This window comes from Cervus canadensis, chromosome 28 (genome assembly GCF_019320065.1).
Source record: "Cervus canadensis isolate Bull #8, Minnesota chromosome 28, ASM1932006v1, whole genome shotgun sequence".
NCBI classification, from domain to species: Eukaryota; Metazoa; Chordata; class Mammalia; order Artiodactyla; family Cervidae; genus Cervus; species Cervus canadensis.
Genome location: NC_057413.1, coordinates 22,027,234 through 22,045,669, shown reverse-complemented (window position 1 = coordinate 22,045,669; position 18,436 = coordinate 22,027,234). Strand labels below are relative to the sequence as shown.

At 40.1% G+C, this 18,436-nt stretch overlaps 1 protein-coding gene across 6 annotated transcripts in view; it reads left to right on the top strand.

Annotated features, from left to right (window-relative positions):
• GPX5 (glutathione peroxidase 5) overlaps positions 1–18,436 on the top strand; it is a 39,112-nt gene that overhangs the window by 13,204 nt on the left and 7,472 nt on the right. For 2 of the 6 annotated variants that reach the window (XM_043449727.1, XM_043449723.1), the window contains exon 2: positions 436–584. The exons of 1 other annotated variant lie outside the window; for it this stretch is intronic. In XM_043449727.1, the coding sequence (XP_043305662.1) occupies positions 449–584 (136 nt within the window). In that variant the 5' untranslated portion in view covers positions 436–448. Of the gene's footprint in view, positions 1–435; positions 585–17,251; positions 17,333–18,436 lie in introns of those variants that run through there. 3 more of the 6 variants (XM_043449722.1, XM_043449726.1, XM_043449724.1) reach the window with 3 other exon arrangements.

Genomic DNA, 18,436 nt, shown 5'->3' with positions numbered 1-18,436 from the left:
TTACACCCAGTCCCTTCCATCTGCCCTGCCTCTTCCAGGTTCACACAAAAGGCTTTCTCTGCTCCTGAAACTGAAGTCTGGATGGGGTTGAATTCTCATGAACTCTGTTGGAAGATAAGCTTTCTGTTATCTCAAATTTCTTCTCAAAGACCTTGTAATCTGTGGCCTGCTCGCTGATATCCGATCCAGCCAAGCAGGTCCTCAGGCATTTGGAGCAGCCATGCGAAAGTGTCCTCCTCTTGACACAGGCCTATACACATTCATGAGCTCCTTGGCCTCTCACCTTCTCATTTTTAAAAATGGCTAAACCTTAGACTATGATATATACCAATGATAAGGGTATTGACTAGCTCCTTATCTCAGAAAAAGTTAATGTCTCTGTACCTTAGTTTTCTCATTTGTAAAATCAGGGTAGTAACAATGTTTACCTCCTAGGGCTGCTTTGAGAATGGAATGTGATTCTAACTATGAAGAACTCAGCCCAAGGCCTGAAACATTTAAGCAACTATTTTTCATCCATATGTTCATCTTTTTGCATGAGAAAACCGAAGCTCACAGAGAGAGTGACATCTCAAAGGTCACAGGTTAGTAACGGTGAAATGAAAGCAAACTCTTGGCTCTTTATACCATAGAGTCCTCACTCTGGTTCCACATGAATCATCAATTGTTGCAACTAAATCTTCACTGTCTGAGGTGATTTACATTTGCTCTTTTTGCACTAACTAGCCCCTGAATGGTGAGAAGACACTTCAGAACAGACCTCATCAGTAAGTCAAATGGTCCAAAGTCCCAACTGCCCAGGTTTCTATTCCAATATTCCTCATAAGCTTTTGAGCACCTTGGGTCCTGGCCTTTAACAATGAGAATCGAAGGAAGAACACATGAGCAGGAGGGAAGGAGGCAGATGTGGTCCAGTGGCTGAGAATCTGCTTTCTAATGCGGAGGACTTGGGTTATATCCCTGGCTGGGGAACTAAGATCCCACACGCTGTGGGGCAACTAAGCCTAGATGCCAAAACTAGAGAGCCCGTTCAGAACAGCGAAAGATCCCGCATGCCACAACTAAGACCCAATGCAGCCAAGTAAATGAATATTTCTTTTTAAAAAAGAAAGAAATGACTGATGCAAGAGCAGAGAATCTGTATAAACCAAAATTGTTACTTCCTTAATTTACTACCCCAAGCCCAAACTCTATTAAGATTTTTCACTAATTAAGCACCCAAGCCCAAGTTTCTTTGTCCTGTCAGTTCCTCACAAGTTTATTGTCTTTGTCTGAAAAGTATAAAAGCTGCCTGCTTTGACCACTTCTGAGGACACATTTCTGTAAGACCTCCTTGCATACAAATTAAACTGTTTCTTTTCCTCCTGTCAATCTGTCTTGGGTCGCTTTTTTTATTAGTCCAGCCACAATCATTCAAGAGGGGTGGAAGGAAGGTTCCTCCTTCTCACACTTCCCAGATCTTTTCCAGTCTCTCTTCTTCTACACCCAGCTTTTATTCTATGACTTTTCTAAAGGTCTGTGTTGTTGACATCACTCTTATATTAAAAATAATTTGATTCCTCCCTACTTCTTACACTTTCAATTTTAAATTCTCCCATGGAGCACTCGCCCTTCCTGATTTGACATTAGTTAAAATTTTCAGGTGTACCCTTCCCTCCAGAAATGTTATGTTTCTGGCAGATTGAACTGTCTTCAACACTCAAAATCCATCTATTTAGGTATTGATTTTACCTTTTAGGTAAAATCAGGGGCAGTACTTTGGGGTCATTTTTGAAAGATTTTTTTGATATATGAATTACATGTTTTTATTTAAAATGATGCAGTGCAATTATTAAGCAAGACCTCAGAGGCCTGAGTCACAAATCAGGGTTCTGGGGAGCTTGACCAGGCCTTGAATTGGACTCAAGGTCAGTCTTGCTGCCTTTCTCAAATAGCCTAGGTAGGGCTAGGGCAGAAAAGACTGGGAGATTCAGATCAATTTGTCTCAACCACTATTTCTTTGACCCAGTCAGGATGAAGCAGTTAGATGACATAGAATTCTTAAGAAATGATTTGTACAAGGTTACAGGATATTACAGGCTAAGTTATATTCTCCCCAAAAGATATATTGAAATCCTTCCTTGCAGGACCTCAGAATGTGACTTTATTTGAAAATAGGATCTCTGCCAATGTAATTAGTTAAGATGAGGTCATAACTAGAGTAGGATGGATCCCTAATCCAATATGACTGATGTCCTCATAAAAAGTTGGTCTTGTAAAGATGTCCTGTAAATGGAGACAGAGCTTGTAGTTGTGCTGCCACAAGCCAGGGGATATTTGGGCTTAGCAAAAGCTGGAAGAGGCAAGGAAGGATCCTTCCCTACAGGTTTCAGAGGAAGCATGGCCATGATGATTCTGTGAGTTCAGACTTCTAGCCTCCAAAACTGTAAAACCATCCATTTCCATAGCTCTAAGCCACTAAGTTTGTGGGACTTCCTTATGGAAGCCCTAGAAAACTAATTCTTGCAAGTAAGTTCAGAGATAAGACCTGAGTTTTCTCTGATTTCTGACAAGTTTCATCAATTGCCTTATGTCTACCCCACATTCACCATAAAGTTCTTTCATTCTCAGTTTCTTTGATCATAAAGGAAACAAGATTCTTTATTACTTCCAGACAAGCCTTCATTTTAGTTCCAGAATGAAATTACTACTTTATTAACCTGAATCTCAACTTACAGATTCAAGCCTATGCTTGATTCTGCCTGAAATATTTTTCTCACTTATTTTATCTCCCTATGTACATGGGCCTTCCTCTCAGGACTCTAGGGGTTTTCTTCTCTGCTTTGCAAAGGAAAGACATAGACTCTCATTGCAGATTTGCCATAATTTTGTAATACCATCCCTTTCATATTGTAAATAATATTTTCATATCTACCATCTCATCTTGCCCTCACTATCAGCGTAGAAATTACAAAGGGGAAGCATACTTTCCTCAACTGATAAATGTAAGATTTAAAAATAGAGAGTCACTTAACTTCAAATCTGTTTTTGTCTGTTTTAAAAATCTCCTTTGACTTCTTTAAATTCATTAACTACACATATTGGAAATTTGAGTGTGTAACAGGGAAGAACAAACCTGACTCCATATTGAATCTATTTCTTTAAGTTCTAGACTTAGCACTCTATAGCTAATTGCCTCCTGCCCAGCCTTGCTAACTCTGTACATATGCGTGTTAATCATAAAATGAATGTGGCCTGTAGCTTGAAGTATAGAAGATAATCCCCTTCCAGAAACTCTGCCTCCCATGCCTAAAGTTTAAAACTTTTGCTTAGCTTGTAGGTATACTAATCATTAGAAAGATAATTTTCCCTTGCTTGGTGACCACTCATCCACATAGAGATAAGGAGTTGCAGAACAGGAAATAACATCCACTTTGTTGAATATTTATAGTTGCAACATGGTCAGCCCTATGTTGAACAACTCAAAAACAAAGGATTACCATGTCCCCTCCAAGACCTGGCAGGCACCAAGGAGTCTGCAACAACTCATCACCTCTTGACCTCTCTCCCTCCCATTTCTTCCTCTTTGTAGCATAAAAGAAGCTTTATTCAAACCAAGCAAGAAGAGTTCTTTAGCACATTAGTCTGCCATCTTCTTGGTTTGCAGACTTTCTAAATAAAGTCTCTGTTCCTTGCTCCAACACCTTATTTTTTATGGTTTGGCCTGCTGTGTGATGAGCAGTATGAGCTTGAACTTGGTAACGAGATGAATGATGGTATGCTATACTTCCCTTTTTGTTACACTTTTATCCACATTTGTGTCTACTATTGCTCCATCCTTGAGGACACCTTGGATTCAGGCTGGCTATGGCCCTAATCCTGAGTCTTCGTTAAGGCAGCTGGCCCTGAAGCAAAGTACTCCTGTAGGCTCTGCCCCTATTGTCAAAATTTCTACCTCATCTGCTCCAAGAAATAATTCTAGGGTCTGGTGAAACAAAAGGGATAATGTGTAAAGAAGAATGTGTACTTTTCCAGGTAAGGCCCAAGTCCATTATTTCTACCTTAATGTACCAGGGAGGTGCCACTGCATCCCTGCACAGCCATGGGCATCCGAGACCCCACAGCACCCACAGGAGCCAAGCAACTCCTTTGGCCTCAGAATCAGACATCCCCACAGGCATAGTCCCAAAGCTTCTGTGACAGGCCTTGTTACTCCCACAGAAGGAAAGAATATGCCCATCTCATCAATACTGCAAACCACAATCCAACCTACCCAATCCTACCCTGGGGGTAGGGGTTTGGACTAAAAGATGATTGTCTTCATGCTCTTTCACATTTAATAGTCTCATCTTTTAGGAGATTCAGGTCTCTTGGTCATCTAATTTGACCAATTTTCACCTTGAGAAGACTGGGGAGTAGGACTATAGATACAGAAAACTCTTAAAATTTTAGTGTTCAAGTACTGCAGTTTCCTTATTCATGTATGGAAAGGCAGAGGCCCAGAAACTGGAGTGATTGAAACTTCTGACCTGGGAAAGCTTCTTTCAGTGGACCATGGTTGGTCAAGTGAGGGGCAACTGAAAGAAGTGGGCCAAACTTGACTTCTCCCATTTGATTTTTTTTTTTTTTTTGCCTCACCTAACCCATGGGTGGGATCTGAGAATCTGTGCCCCCTGCAGTGGAAATGAGGAGTCTTAACCGCTGTACCACCAGGGAAGTTCCTCCCATTTGTTTCTTACTTAGAACTGTTCAACACTAGCTGGTAGGTTCCTGCACTTCTCAACTGATCTCAGGGCCAACTCTGTCTACACCCTGAACAGCCTCAGGAAGACAAGTCAGTAGAAATGAGAGATGCTAGGAGGAATTTGATCCCAGAGATAGAATGGGGAGGGGAGGGATAAAGAGAGATGGGAGGTAAAGGAAAAAAAGAGAGAGGGGAAAGAACAAAGTATGAAGGAGAACTAATATGCACTGATCCCCTTCTTACTCTGTATCAGGAATATTTATACAGATTTTCTTAATCATCACCAATATAACCATAAGGTTATTATTTTCTCCATTTTATAAATGTGGATATGAATACAGAGTAGAAACGGTTAATTTTCCTAAGTTACAGATCAATGTCAAACTGGGACTTACATTCAAGTGTATTCTGATCCCAAATCCAAACTCTGTAGTAGCCTAAATAATAGCATCCAAAGATATCATATTTTAATCCCTGGAACTGGTAAATGTTATTTTATATATTTTATCAGCAAACATTTTGCTGATGTGATTAAGTAAAGGATTTTGAGATGAAAGGATCATCCTGGATTATCTGGGTGGGCCTAAATATGATCACATGTATTCTTAAGAGGAAAGCAGATGGAGATTTTGCTATAGAAGACAGAGGATGGAAGCTAGAGGTTGGAGTGATGCCAAAAAGGAGTCACAAACTTCCTTTTCTATTTTCTATAACATATTCCTTATTTCCTTCTGATTTTTTACCAGAAGTATCCTTGAATATCGTATTCTTACCAATAGTTAATTCAAAGCATTCTAGACTTTTCCCATCATGTATTTCAAAATTATTCCAGCCTCAACCCATTTACCAATTCCAAAGCCACATCAATATTTTTAGGTATTTGTTACAGTAGCACCCTGCTTTTAGGTACTAAAATCTGTATTAGTTTCCTTTGGCTGCTGTAAAAAGTTACCACACAGCTGATGACGTAAAAGAGCAAACCTTTAGTCTCTCATAGGTTCTAGAGACCAGAAGTCCAAAGTGTTTCATTGGACAAAATCAAGTGGGGCCTCTAGGGGAGAATCTGTTTCTTGCTTTATCCAGTTTCTGGGGCTTCTGGCTTTCCTTGGTTTGTGGCTTGCATCACTGTAATCTTTGCCTTCATGGTCACATTGCCTTCTCTTTTTCTGTCTGTAGTCTAATATTTCTCATAAAGCACTTGAGAACTGGTAAGATGATAATGGACTACCAAGCCAATTGTACAAAAAAAGATACTAACACCATTAACATTTATTTTCTCAAGAAGGGCTAGTATCTCTGCAGGTAGACTTGAGTTTCTGATTTGAAGGCCTCTTGTGTCTAGGGGGTCTGTGATTCTCCAGAGATCAACTTGGTGTTCAACAGTTCAATTCAATTCTGACACCAACTCCCAGCTCTTCACAGTTTAAAGGTCCAGTTTCACAACACTGCCCCTACTTCAGGGACCCATTGTAAATTCCAGCCTGGGGGTATCCACCTACTAATTGGTTAACTATAAATGGGGAAAAAGAGAAGCTAAAGGCAAAGAAGAAAAGGAAAGATATACCCATTTGAATGCAGAGTTCCAAAGAATAGCAAGGAGAGATAAGAAAGCCTTCCTCGGTGATCACTGCAAAGAAATAGAGGAAAACAATAGAATGGGAAAGACTAGAGATCTCTTCAAGAAAATGAGAGATACCAAGGGAACATTTCATGCAAAGATGGGCACAGTAAAGGATAGAAATGGTTTGGACCTAACAGAAGCGGAAGATATTAAGAAGAGGTGGCAACTATACAAAAAAGATCTTCAGGACCCAGATAACCACAATGGTGTGATCACTCACCTAGAGCCAGCCATCCTGGAATATGAAGTCAAGTGGGCCTTAGGAAGCATCACTATAAACAAAGCTAGTGGAGGTGATGGAATTCCAGTTGAGCTATTTCAAATCCTAAAAGATGATGCTGTGAAAGTGCTGCACGCAATATGCCAGCAAATTTGGAAAACTCAGCAGTGGCCACAGGACTGGAAAAGATCAATTTTCATTCCAATCCCAAAGAAAGGCAATGCCAAAAATGTTCAAACTACACGCTAGCAAAGCAATGTTCAAAATTCTCCAAGCCAGGCTTCAAGAGTATGTGAATCATGAATTTCCAGATGTTCAAGCTGGTTTTAGAAAAGGCAGAGGAACCAGAGATCAACAATGCCAAACTCTGCTGGATCATTGAAAAAGCAAGAGTTCCAGAAAAACATCTACTTTTGCTTTATTGACTATGCTGAAGACTTTGACTGTGTGGATGACAACAAACTGTGGAAAATTCTTAAACAGATGGGAATATTAGACCACCTTACCTGTCTCCTGAGAAATCTGTATGCAGATCAAGAAGCAACAGTTAGAACTGGACATGGAATAACAGACTGGTTCCAAATTGGGAAAGGAATACACCAAGGCTGCATATTGTCACCCTGCTTATTTAACTTCTATGCAGAGTACATCATGCAAAATGCCGGGCTGGATGAAGCACAAACTGGAATCAAGATTGCCGGGAGAAATATCAATAACCTCAGATACGCAGATGACACCACCCTTATGGCAGAAAGTGAAGAAGAAGTAAAGAGTCTTTTGATGAAAGTGAAAGAGGAAAGTGAAAAAGTTGGCTTAAAACTCAACATTCAGAAAACTAAGATCATGGCATCTGGTCCCAACACTTCATGGAAAATAGATGGGGAAACAGTGGAAACAGTGACAGACTTTATTTTTCTGGGCTCCAAAATCACTGCAGATGGTGACTGCAGCCATGAAATGGAAGACACTTTCTCCTTGGAAGAAAAGCTATGACCAACCTAAACAGCATATTAAAAAGCAGAGATATTACTTTGCCAACAAAGGTCTGTCTAGTCAGAGCTGTGGTTTTTCCAGTAGTCATGTCTGGATGTGAGAGTTGGACCATAAAGAAAGCTTTTGAATTGATGCTTTTGAGCTGTGGTGTTGGAGAAGACTCTTTAGAGTCCCTCGGACAGCAAGGAGATCCAACCAGTCAATCCTAAAGGAAATCAGACCTGAATATTCATTGAAAGGACTAATGCTGAAGCTGATACTCCAATACTTTGGCCACCTGATATGAAGAGCTGACTCATTGGAAAAGACCCTGATGATGGGAAAGATTGAAGGCAGGCAAAGGGGATGACAGAGGATGAGATGGTTGGATGGCATCACTGACTCAATGGACATGAGTTTGAGTAAGCTCCGTGAGTTGGTGATGGACAGGGAGGCCTGACGTGCTGCAGTCCATGGGGTTGCAAGGAATCGGACATGACTGAGCAACTGAACTGAAATCAGGGTTTCCCTGGACCCTCTCCTCCCTTTCGATAATTTACTAGAATGACTCCCAAAATTTGGGAAAATCACTTTACTCAGATTTACTGGTATATACTGGTATATTTACTGATATATACTTACTGGTAAAGGATATAACTCAGGGACAATCAAATGGAAGAAATGCAATGCAAGGTATGGTAGGTATGCGGATATCCCTCTCCAGGTATGTCATCCTCCTAATACTTCCAGGGTTTATCATCCAGGAAGCTCTCAAACTCTGTCATTTAGAGTTTTTTACAGAGCTTTCCTACAAAGCATGATTGATGAAATCAGCGACTATGAATAATTGAATCCATTCTCCTGGCCTCCATTCCCTGGAGGGAGGGTGCGGCTAGATGTTCTAATTCTCTAACAACCTGGTCTTCCTCTCTATGACAAATATAAGCTATAACTCAGCTATGACAAACCTAGACAGCATATTAAAAAGCAAAGACATCACTTTGCCAACAAAGATCCATCTAGATATAGCTATGGTTTTTCCAGTAGGCGTGTACAAATGTAAAAAGGGCTGAGTACGGAAGAACTGATGCTTGTGAAGTGTGGTGCTGGAGATGACGCTTGAGAGTCCCTTGGACTGCAAAGAGATCAAACCAGTCAGTCCTAAAGGAAATCAACTCTTACTATTCATTGGAAGAACTGATGCTGAAGCTCCAATACTTTGACCACCGATGCGAACAGTCAATTCATTGGAAAAGACTCTGATGCTAGGAAAGATTGAAGGCAAAAGGAGAAGGAGGTAGAAGAGGATGAGATGGTTAGATAGCATCACCAACTCAGTGGATGTGAATCTGAGCTAACTCTGGGAGATAGTGGAGGACAGAGGAGCCTGGTGTGCTGCAGTCCATTTGGTCACAAAGAGTTGGACACAACTTAGCAACTGAACAATAACAACAAAGTAAATGTATTATGAAGACTGTGTAAACATATTTCTCTTTATATATTTAGATAGTAATATCTATTTATGTTCAAATATACCAGTGATATAACATATAATTATATAATTTGTAAAAAATTAATAAACAGAAGCCTCAGTTAAATAGAGCTGGGAAACCAGAAGGGGGCGCTCTCACATTCTGTGGCCATAGCAGAGCCCAGCAGGAAGAAGAAAAATTTTTCTGGCAATTGAACTCAGCCAATGAAAAGCCATGGACTCTTTGTTTACTGGAGCCCTTCCAACTTCCTTTTCCTTGCTATAAAAATCAATCTCTCTTCCATGCCTGTGGGGACTTGCACGTGACTTGCCATAGTTGCAAATCCTGAAATGCAATTCTTTGCTCATCTTGAATAGACTCATCTTTGCTGGCGAAGTATCTGGTAGCCTATCAGTTTCAGAACAACAACTCATATTTTAAACTCACATCAAATTAAGAAAACAAGAGACCTTTTCAACCTGATAAAGAGTATCTAACAAGTAATCATTACCCCTTGAAATAATGTTCAAGGAAAGAATCTCTGTTACTACTTTAATTCAATATTGTATTGGCAAAACTGGACAGTGAATTGAAGGCAAAAAAAAAAAAAAAGAAAAAAAAGGAAATTAAATGTACAAAGATTAGAAACAAATGAAACTATTGTTAGCATACCTTGTAAAAGTGAGAGTCAGTCAGCTGTCTCCTGCTCTAGACTCTGTCCATGGAGTTCTCCAGGCAAGAATACTGGAGTGGGTAGCCATTTCCTTCTCCAGGAGATCTTCCTGACCCAGGGATTGAATCCCAGTCTACCTGCATTACAGGCAGATTCTTTACCGTCTTAGCCACCAGAGAAGCCTACCACCTTGCAACCATATAGTTTAAAAAGAAATGAGCAATAAATTATTATGTGAATTTAGCAAAGTTGTTAGATAAAATATCAATACAAATTTTATTATATTTCTGTATATTTCATAAACCATTAAAAATAAATCTAATATTTATTTATTTTAATTTAATTAAAATAACATTAAAAAATCAAATACCTACTAGTAAACTCAACAAAAGATGTACTAGATCTTTATGATGAGAAATATGTCTTAACTGCCACAATTTTCAAGAGCTCTGGGTCAATTTTGAGGTATATCATTAGGAGAGTAAACAATGTAAAAATGTCAATTCTGCCCAAACCATTTTATAGATTCAATACAATCTCAACCAAAATCCTAACAGACATTCCTGAGGAATTTGAAAAAGATGCTTAAGAAACTTTAGTGTATTAAAAAAAGAAACTGAAGTACAAATGGTCAAAAATAGTCAAGGGACTTCCTGGGTGGTCCAGTGGTTAAGAATTCCCCTTGCAATGCAGGGATCATGGATTCCATCCCTGGTCTGGAAACTAAGATCCCACATGCTGCAGAGAAAATAAACCTGTGCACCACAACTACTGAGCCCTCACGCTCTAGAACCTGTGCTCTGTGACAAGAGAAGCCACCTCATGGAGAAGACCACGAACCCCAATGAAGAGTAGCCTCCTCTATCTTTAACTAGAGAAAGCCCACACACAACAATGAAGAGCCCCTGCACCACAACAAAGACCCAACATACCAAAAATTAAAACTAGTAATAATAACACTTTAAAAAATAGTCAATACAAAAAAATAGACACTTTTGGAGAGGGTGGGAGAACTTGCTTTATAAAATATCAAAATTCACTTTTAAAACTACATGTTTAAAAGCTACATTAAGCATTATTTTAAGGATAAACAAGTAGAACAATGGAAAGAAATAGAGAGCTCAGAAACAGATTTGTGTCTATGAGGACTCTTGATTTAGGACAAAGCATCTGCATGTGCGTGCTTAGTCGTGTCCGGCTCTTTGCAACTCCATGGACTGTGGCCCGCCAGGCTCCTCTGCCCATGGAACTTTCCAGGCAAGAACACTGGAGTGGGTTGCCATTTCCTACTTCAGGGGATTCTCCCAACCCAGGGAACAAACCTTCGTCTCCTGCATTGACAGGTGGGTTCTTTACCACTGAGCCACCTGAGAAGCCCGCTATCAAAAAGTACAATATAAAGTAATAGAAAAATAAAGGATGGTCTTTTAATAGTGATGATTCAATTGGATATATATGAGAAAAAAATTAGAGCTTTATTTCTACCTTAAACAAGCATCCATCTGCAGTTGGTTAAATCCATAGATGTGAAACACGTGGATAAAAAGGGCTGATTGTAGCAATTGTATTATGACATTTTCCATGAGGAACTTGAGCATCTGCAGATTTTGGTATTCATAGGGGCTCCTGGAACCAATCTCTGGCAGATACTCAGGGATGACTATTCAATTCACAAAATTCCAGTCCATCTAAGTCTTCAACTTCAGTGCCAAAACAAGAAATATAGGCACACCTTGAAGATACTGTGGGCTTGATTCCTTCCAGACCACTGCAATAAAGTGAGTCACATAAACTTTTTTGTTTGTTTCCCAGTGGGTATAAAAGATATGTTCATATTATACTGTAGTCTATTAAGTTTGTAGCATAAACACTGTGTCTAAAAAACCCAAAACCCAATGTACATGCTTTAAAAACCAGTGCTCTTTGAAAAATGGCACCAATAGACTTGCTCAACTCAGAGTTGCCACAAACCTTCAGTTTATAGAAAATACAGTATCTGTGAAGTGCAATAAAGTGAAGGGCAATAGAAACAAGGTCTGCCTGTGCAAAGGAAGAATGACATTTTGAGGAAACAATGAGACAAACAAAAATGTGGGATATTTATCATCTTCAAAAATGCCATAAAAGAGAAACTTAATGGGATTGTTCTAGACTTAAAAGATATGAAGAAGACATAATCAATATCAACACATGAACCTTGAGTGAATCTAGGTTTGAAAGAAAAGTTATTCAATCAGTTTAAGAAGTATTGGATAAACTGCTTATTCTAAACCTGATCTGACTGCAACAAGGATAGAGACTGTTGTGGGGGCAGAGCTGTGGATGTGTCTAGCCTTGGCCTTGTGACTCAGAGGAGGCAATCTCTCCACTTTATACTGAGCATCTTCTTCTCGTGTATAGAGTTGTGGCCTGAGAAACATGACCCATAAAACACATTAGAGCTTAAAATTTGTAAAATTTCTGTCTTCCTACTCTTATTTCCTAATCATCTAGGGGTAATAACTGATCAAATCAATTTTAAGGGTGTTCAGAATCTCTGAAAATCTAAGAAAATAAACTAAGAATGTCAGCCTTAGAAGGGGCCTTGGTGATGTATTTTCTCAATGTCCCAGAGTTCTGTTGAGTTGTTGGTGATGGATTGCAGTGTGTCTTGGTGATATGGGCATATTTATTTTTTCTCTGGGAGCAGCAATGGCCTGAGACACAGACTGGAGAGTTTCCAGGTGGGAGGACATTTGAGTTTGAGTGGTGTGGGTTATTCCAATTCTTGTGGCTGTGCTTGGACACAGAGCTCTCTCTCCCACGCCCTCCCCCGGCCCATTAAGACAGGGGTAATAGACAAGAACATCACCCAAGGGAGCACACATCCTTCCTCTCACTGCCTCCCCACCCCAACCTCCAAGAAGCAGAGTTCTTCCTGTAGCAGGTTGGAGGAGGAAAGCTTGGCACAAGTGACAGACGCTTCAGAAGCCTGGGTGTCAGGGCCAGCTGTCTTAGTGAATGCCCAGGGCCAGAATCAGCCTGGACCAGAGGTGAGCTTCCTCTCCATGTTTGAAGAAGGAGGCCAGAAGGTTAAGAACACATGAGGATGAAAATTAAATGCAAAAGGACAGTGGTCTCTCTAGAACTTCCTTCCTTTTCCAAACATATATTTTATGGAGAATTGAACCTAGAGTGGAGAGACAAGTGGATTTGAAATAACTCAAGTTTACAGTCTAGGTCTACGCTATTAGTGAGACTTTACCCAAGTCACTTTCCCTTTTAACCTCATTTTTCCATTGAAAATCTGAGCAAATAATGCTTCTTCTACGTTTATAACTGGCTGATTGTAAAGGCCAGGTGAAATCCTTGATGTAAAAGAGATTTGTCAACTATGAATTCCATATAAACATGAGCAATATAACTTTAAAATGGCAGGCTTAGGAGTAGACCCTATGTTTCACACTTGTAAGCCACATTTGCAACCCAAGAAAATCCTAGAGACCTGAATGGGGATCTCAGATGACAATGAAGATTGTCTAATTCAGGGAAAATATCCAAGTATATCTAAATGATGGACAAAAATCTTTAAATCGTATTTGGGTGGTTGTAGAGGCTATGATTGAATCTGGGTTGAAAAGGTGGACTACATCTGAAAAAAAGCTTAACTTGTTTCCTCTATGATCAATGAAGCTAACAAAGAATCCACCTGCCAATGCAGGGGATATGGGTTCAATCTCTGGTCTGGGAAGATTCCACATGCTGCGGAGCAAGTCAAGCCCGCATACCACAACTACTGAGCCGGCATGCTGCAACAACTGAAGCCCACGTGACTAGAGCCTGTGCTCCACAAAGGAGAGGCCACTGCATTGAGAAGCCTATGCACCACGACTAAGAGTAGCCCCCCCACCCCACCCACCCGCCACAACTAGAGAAAGCCCAGTTGTTTTACTCGTGTAGCAACAAAGAGCCAGCGCAACCAAATCAATACATAATAATAAATGTTGACTCAAAAAAAAATGAAGCTAACATAAGAAACTTGGTGTTGATTTTAAGGTAGGATTAAGTCATTAACACAGGCTAAGACAGAGAATCTGAAAGGCTTTATTTCAGTATTTAAATGGCCACCCAGTAGTTGCGTGACCTTTGGCAAACAAGTTATCCTCATAAGAAATCTACCTCAAGGAAATATTGGAGTCTGACTAGGAAAAATAGGCAGTTGTTGACACGTGTGGTTCTGTTTTGTTTGTTTTTTTTTTTTAAATCAGATCTTATTGAGTAATTTAGAGAGATCTTATTGTGTAATTTAGATCTGGACTGGTTTTCAAATTTAATCTGTGGCTCAGGTCTAAACATTTCTACTTAAAAATCTTGTTTGGTAAAAACTAATGAATTTGCTTTCTTGATCTTTCAGTGGAAATAAATATATAGATAATCTGGGATAAGGAAAGTGGAATCCCTGAGTAATTGGCCTCCAAGATCAAGAACTTAAATCCCAAGAGATATGTTTCAGGGAATGGAGAGTATTTAGCTTGTCTGAAGACTGAGGTTATTGAGAGTGAAGACTGAGAAGGAGGCTGAGATCACAGGAGAAGTTTGGATACCATGCTGGAGATTCTGGATTTGATTCTATAACAAATTGTTAGCCTTATTGGCTCACTATTGGTAGAGGGATATCATGAGACAAGAGTTCAGCAGCTCCAGTGGCAGCAGGGGGAAGAGGAAAAAAGCATGGAAGGCGAAGAACTTGGAAGAAGGAAGACAAATAGGAAATGGCTTCAGCATTCAGAACGAAAATGATATAGTCAGATAGACTATGACAGGAAGTGCCCCTCATGTAGTCCCACCTGCTGAGCTTGAGCTCCTAAACTTTTCCTTCTCCTGACTGGAGCTCTTATTTCCAGGGAAACTAAAACAATGAGACACAGAGATGGGAAGGCAGAGATTTTAGGCCACTTGATCTGATCTGCACACTCAGGAAGAATTATGACGAATGTTTCTCTTCTGCTCTAGGAGTTAGTTATTGTGTGATGAGCAAAGATAATGTAGCTAATAAAGTAAGGAATTTATAACAGCAGGAAAGAAGCAGAATGTAATTCCACTTTGGATAAGTCAATTTTTCTATCTGAGCATCAGTTCCTTCATCTGTTAAATTAATGATGGGTATTTGCCTTGGGCTAAATCCAGTGTTAACTGTGACTGGACAAAGGCAGGAGAATCTGTGGGCAGGAAGGTGTCACAGAAGCAGGAAATCTGTATAGCTGCCCTAAAGGGCTTTAGGAGCTCTGTAGCTGGGCCAGCAGTCATTGTTTTGGGCTCCTCCCTCTAGATTAGAGGCCTCTGAGAAGAGATCAGAAATCTGGGATAACAAAAAGCCTCTGTTTTCCAAGAGAATTCATGAATGCCCAGACTCCACCAGCAGCAAGAATTAAACCCTACTCAGACTTCAGTTTTAAGGAGGGGGAGGTAGCTGTTTATGTGAACCGGGAAGAGAGAGGGCTGGGGCCAGTTAAAAAAAGAGTAAGAACTGGAAAAGGAGACTTTTGTTGTTCAGTCACTCAGTCGTGTCCAACTCTTTGTGACCCCGTGGACTGCAGCACGCCAGGCTTCCCCGTCCTTCACCGTCTCCCAGAGTTTGCTTTAAAGAAGACTTTATCATTTCAATAAACGTGGCAGTTCGTAAAGCTGAGCTCTCAGTGCAAATCCTCTGGGAGGAGGAAGAGTGTGGGAGAGTGGTAAATACAAACGAATCTGATCCTCTGCACCTAATCCAAATATTTTTCAACATCTCTTTGTTAGTTATCTCCTTAGAGCACAGTTAGTTGCTAAACTCACCCCTCTAATCCCACAGCACTAGGAAACAATTAATCCTTGTTTTAGTCATTTTGCCTTCTAAGTCATCAGACAACAGTTTTACCAAGTGTTTTGTTGCAACATGACAAAGGTTGCCAACTTTCCAGTCTGTAGTAACTGTTGCCTTGCCACTCTTCCTCTCTGAGACGTAGAAAAATGGGATTGGATTGGGGACAAAAAATGTTTTTCATTAATATAAGAAGAGAATCATTGCACAGCCTAATGATGAAATAGTGCCATAGATTTTAAAGTGTGATTAATTCAACCCTTTAAATCTGAGATCCAAATTTAAAAAATAATTTTTTAAATTTCAAAGGGGTAATATACAATATACAGATGTTTCAAGAAGAAGTACAATATGCATATTAAACATATTTCACCTACAGGGAGAAGGGAATAAAAAAAACAATGAAGTTTGAGTATGAATATAAAGCAAGAGGGGGGACCATGCAAGAACAAATAATCATGAATTTAGGAGTATGATTAACTCAAACCTTAGCACTAGAGGCCCAGAAAGCAAAACCATACTGTAGATAAAAGGGAGAAAGTTATTGGTCAGCACCTCTGCCATGAGGTTTGTGGGAATTAGATATATGTTATTTATGTGAGAAACTCAGCAATTCCAAGTGCTCAAGGCCTGTTACATAAACTCATCTATTCAAAATTTTGGCTGATACTATTGAGCAGTGGTTAGAAACTTTTGCTGAATGGATGGGGGTTCTTAGGATGGTTGAGAGGCAAAGCATTTTTATCCTTAGAGCAACATGAGTCTCACTTCCATTATTCTTCTTGGGCCCTGTGGCTTCCAGCAGATTAACAGAAGTGTTTGCGACTTCCAATACATTTATAATCATTTCAAAATAAAAGAATTTTTAAGTTACTTTCTTTAAAAAAAAAAAAAAAAAGCATTGTATTTAAAATGGCAGATTATCCTCCAGAAAGTTGGTGGCTATTACTTTCTGCCCTCACCTCGAGTACAAGAGATTTCTATACCAGACTGACACCTAGACTGGGTACCTCCATTCCTTTGAACTTAGGCCAATCTGATAAATGCAGAATGCAACTTTTCTTGTTTCTACCTCTTTGATTATTGGCAAGGGAGAACACTGTATCCTACCACAGATGTCATTTGGTTTACTGTCTGGTGCCCAAGTTTCTTTTGCGCTGCTTGGTTTTTCTTACTGACTTATAAGCATGTGAAAACATTTAATGTGTAATGAACATATTAATGTGTAAAGATTTTTCCCTTCCTCAGGTCCAGTTTCCTTCTAACTCTCTTAGAGAGATCACATGTGATCCATTCTTTGATTTTTTTTTAGCTCAAATAATAATATTAGGAATAGTATTTGGAATATCCATGTCATGTGTTTTTGCATTGAATTTACTGAGATGTCTAGGGGACTGCATCTGCACCTAGACATGGCTATCCACTCAGAAAAAATAGATAATAGTCTTGAAGGAATGTGGAGAGCTTGCCCTCACCTTTTCATAATTCTGCCAGAATTTATGTGAGTCCCAGGTCCTCATCGCACTAGTGAGCGCTGAGTGCTCACGGGGGTGTGTGTAGGTGAGGATGTGGTTTGAATTCTATGTCCTCTTGCCCCACTCATGCCTTAGAAATCCTTGCCGCCCTGCGATTGGCCTACATAGGCTTGGGCTAGTCCATGGCAGAGTATCAAAAGGTTACTGGGTGCCCAACGACCTCAGACTCTCCGACCAGTGATCTGAAGATACTATCATGACTATACAGTTAAGGGCCTCTTGTCTTTTTCTCCTTTTCCTAGCCGGCTTTGTTCAGACAAATTCCAGTCTAGAGAAGGTGAGTGACTTCCAGAGAGGGTGGGACAGGGTTCAAAGGTGGAGTCTTGGGTCCTGCTCCAAGATCCCACCTTCGGCCCTTCTTGAAGGCTCTGACCTCTGCTTCCTCCCTGTAAACCTATCTTCTCTTCTCCTTGAATCTTTTTCACTTCTATGGTGTTCCTTGAGCTGAATATGGGTAGGGACAAGCAAGCCTTTTTACTGTGGTCCTTTCTCCCCTTCTTCTCCAGGTAGAGGTTGCCTGGACATCCTTCCAGCCACCCATCAGTATGCATCAGAGCTGGGTCTGAGGCATGGGCTGTAGTGGGCATCAGAGTGAGTGGGGATCAGGGTTTGGAGGAAAGTTTGAGTTGAGTCATCTCAGACACAGCTAAGCAGGAAACATATGAAGAGGTGGAAAAACGAATGTGGAAGTTTTAGGGATGGATAAAATCAGAGTTATCAGAGAAACATAAAACATATGGAAAAAACTAATTGGAGGCTAAAACAATTGGATCTGAAGTTAGAAGTCTTGAATTCTGGCCTCAGTTCTATTTCCAATTCATGGCTTATTGATACAATTTAAAAGTTGCCTTATTGATAAAAATGTGTGTATGGCAATGGCAGGGGCAGTTTAGGAAAGAACAACAATAAACTAGAAGACCCAGAAGCAAAAAGCAATAAAAAATGAGGGGCAAGCAAACTCTCATTCACATAATGGGTTATCATTTTTGGCCATAGACAAGTCACTTCACCTCCATTAGTCTCTGCTTTCTCACCATAAATGTGTGTATAAGAGGATCTACCCACTTGTTCACCCAGTTATGGGGTGGAGGGGTGAGCAAAAATTATCGTGCATATGATGTGGTCTATAAATGCAACTCTAGTAAGATCTTCCTTCCTCTTGATTAGATAACCTCTTGAGTGATTTCCCTTATTTTTGAAAGTTGATACAGTGTTTATGCTATCAGGTGCTGGCTACTTGGGTGTGGAGATCCTTGGCTGTAGAACTTGCTTAATAAAGGCCAAGCCTGGAGATATTTGAGACATATCATGCAGATCTAAATAAATGTGAAATAACAATGAATATCAGGAGTAAGCTGGACTGGACCTAGAGGAGTCTTCA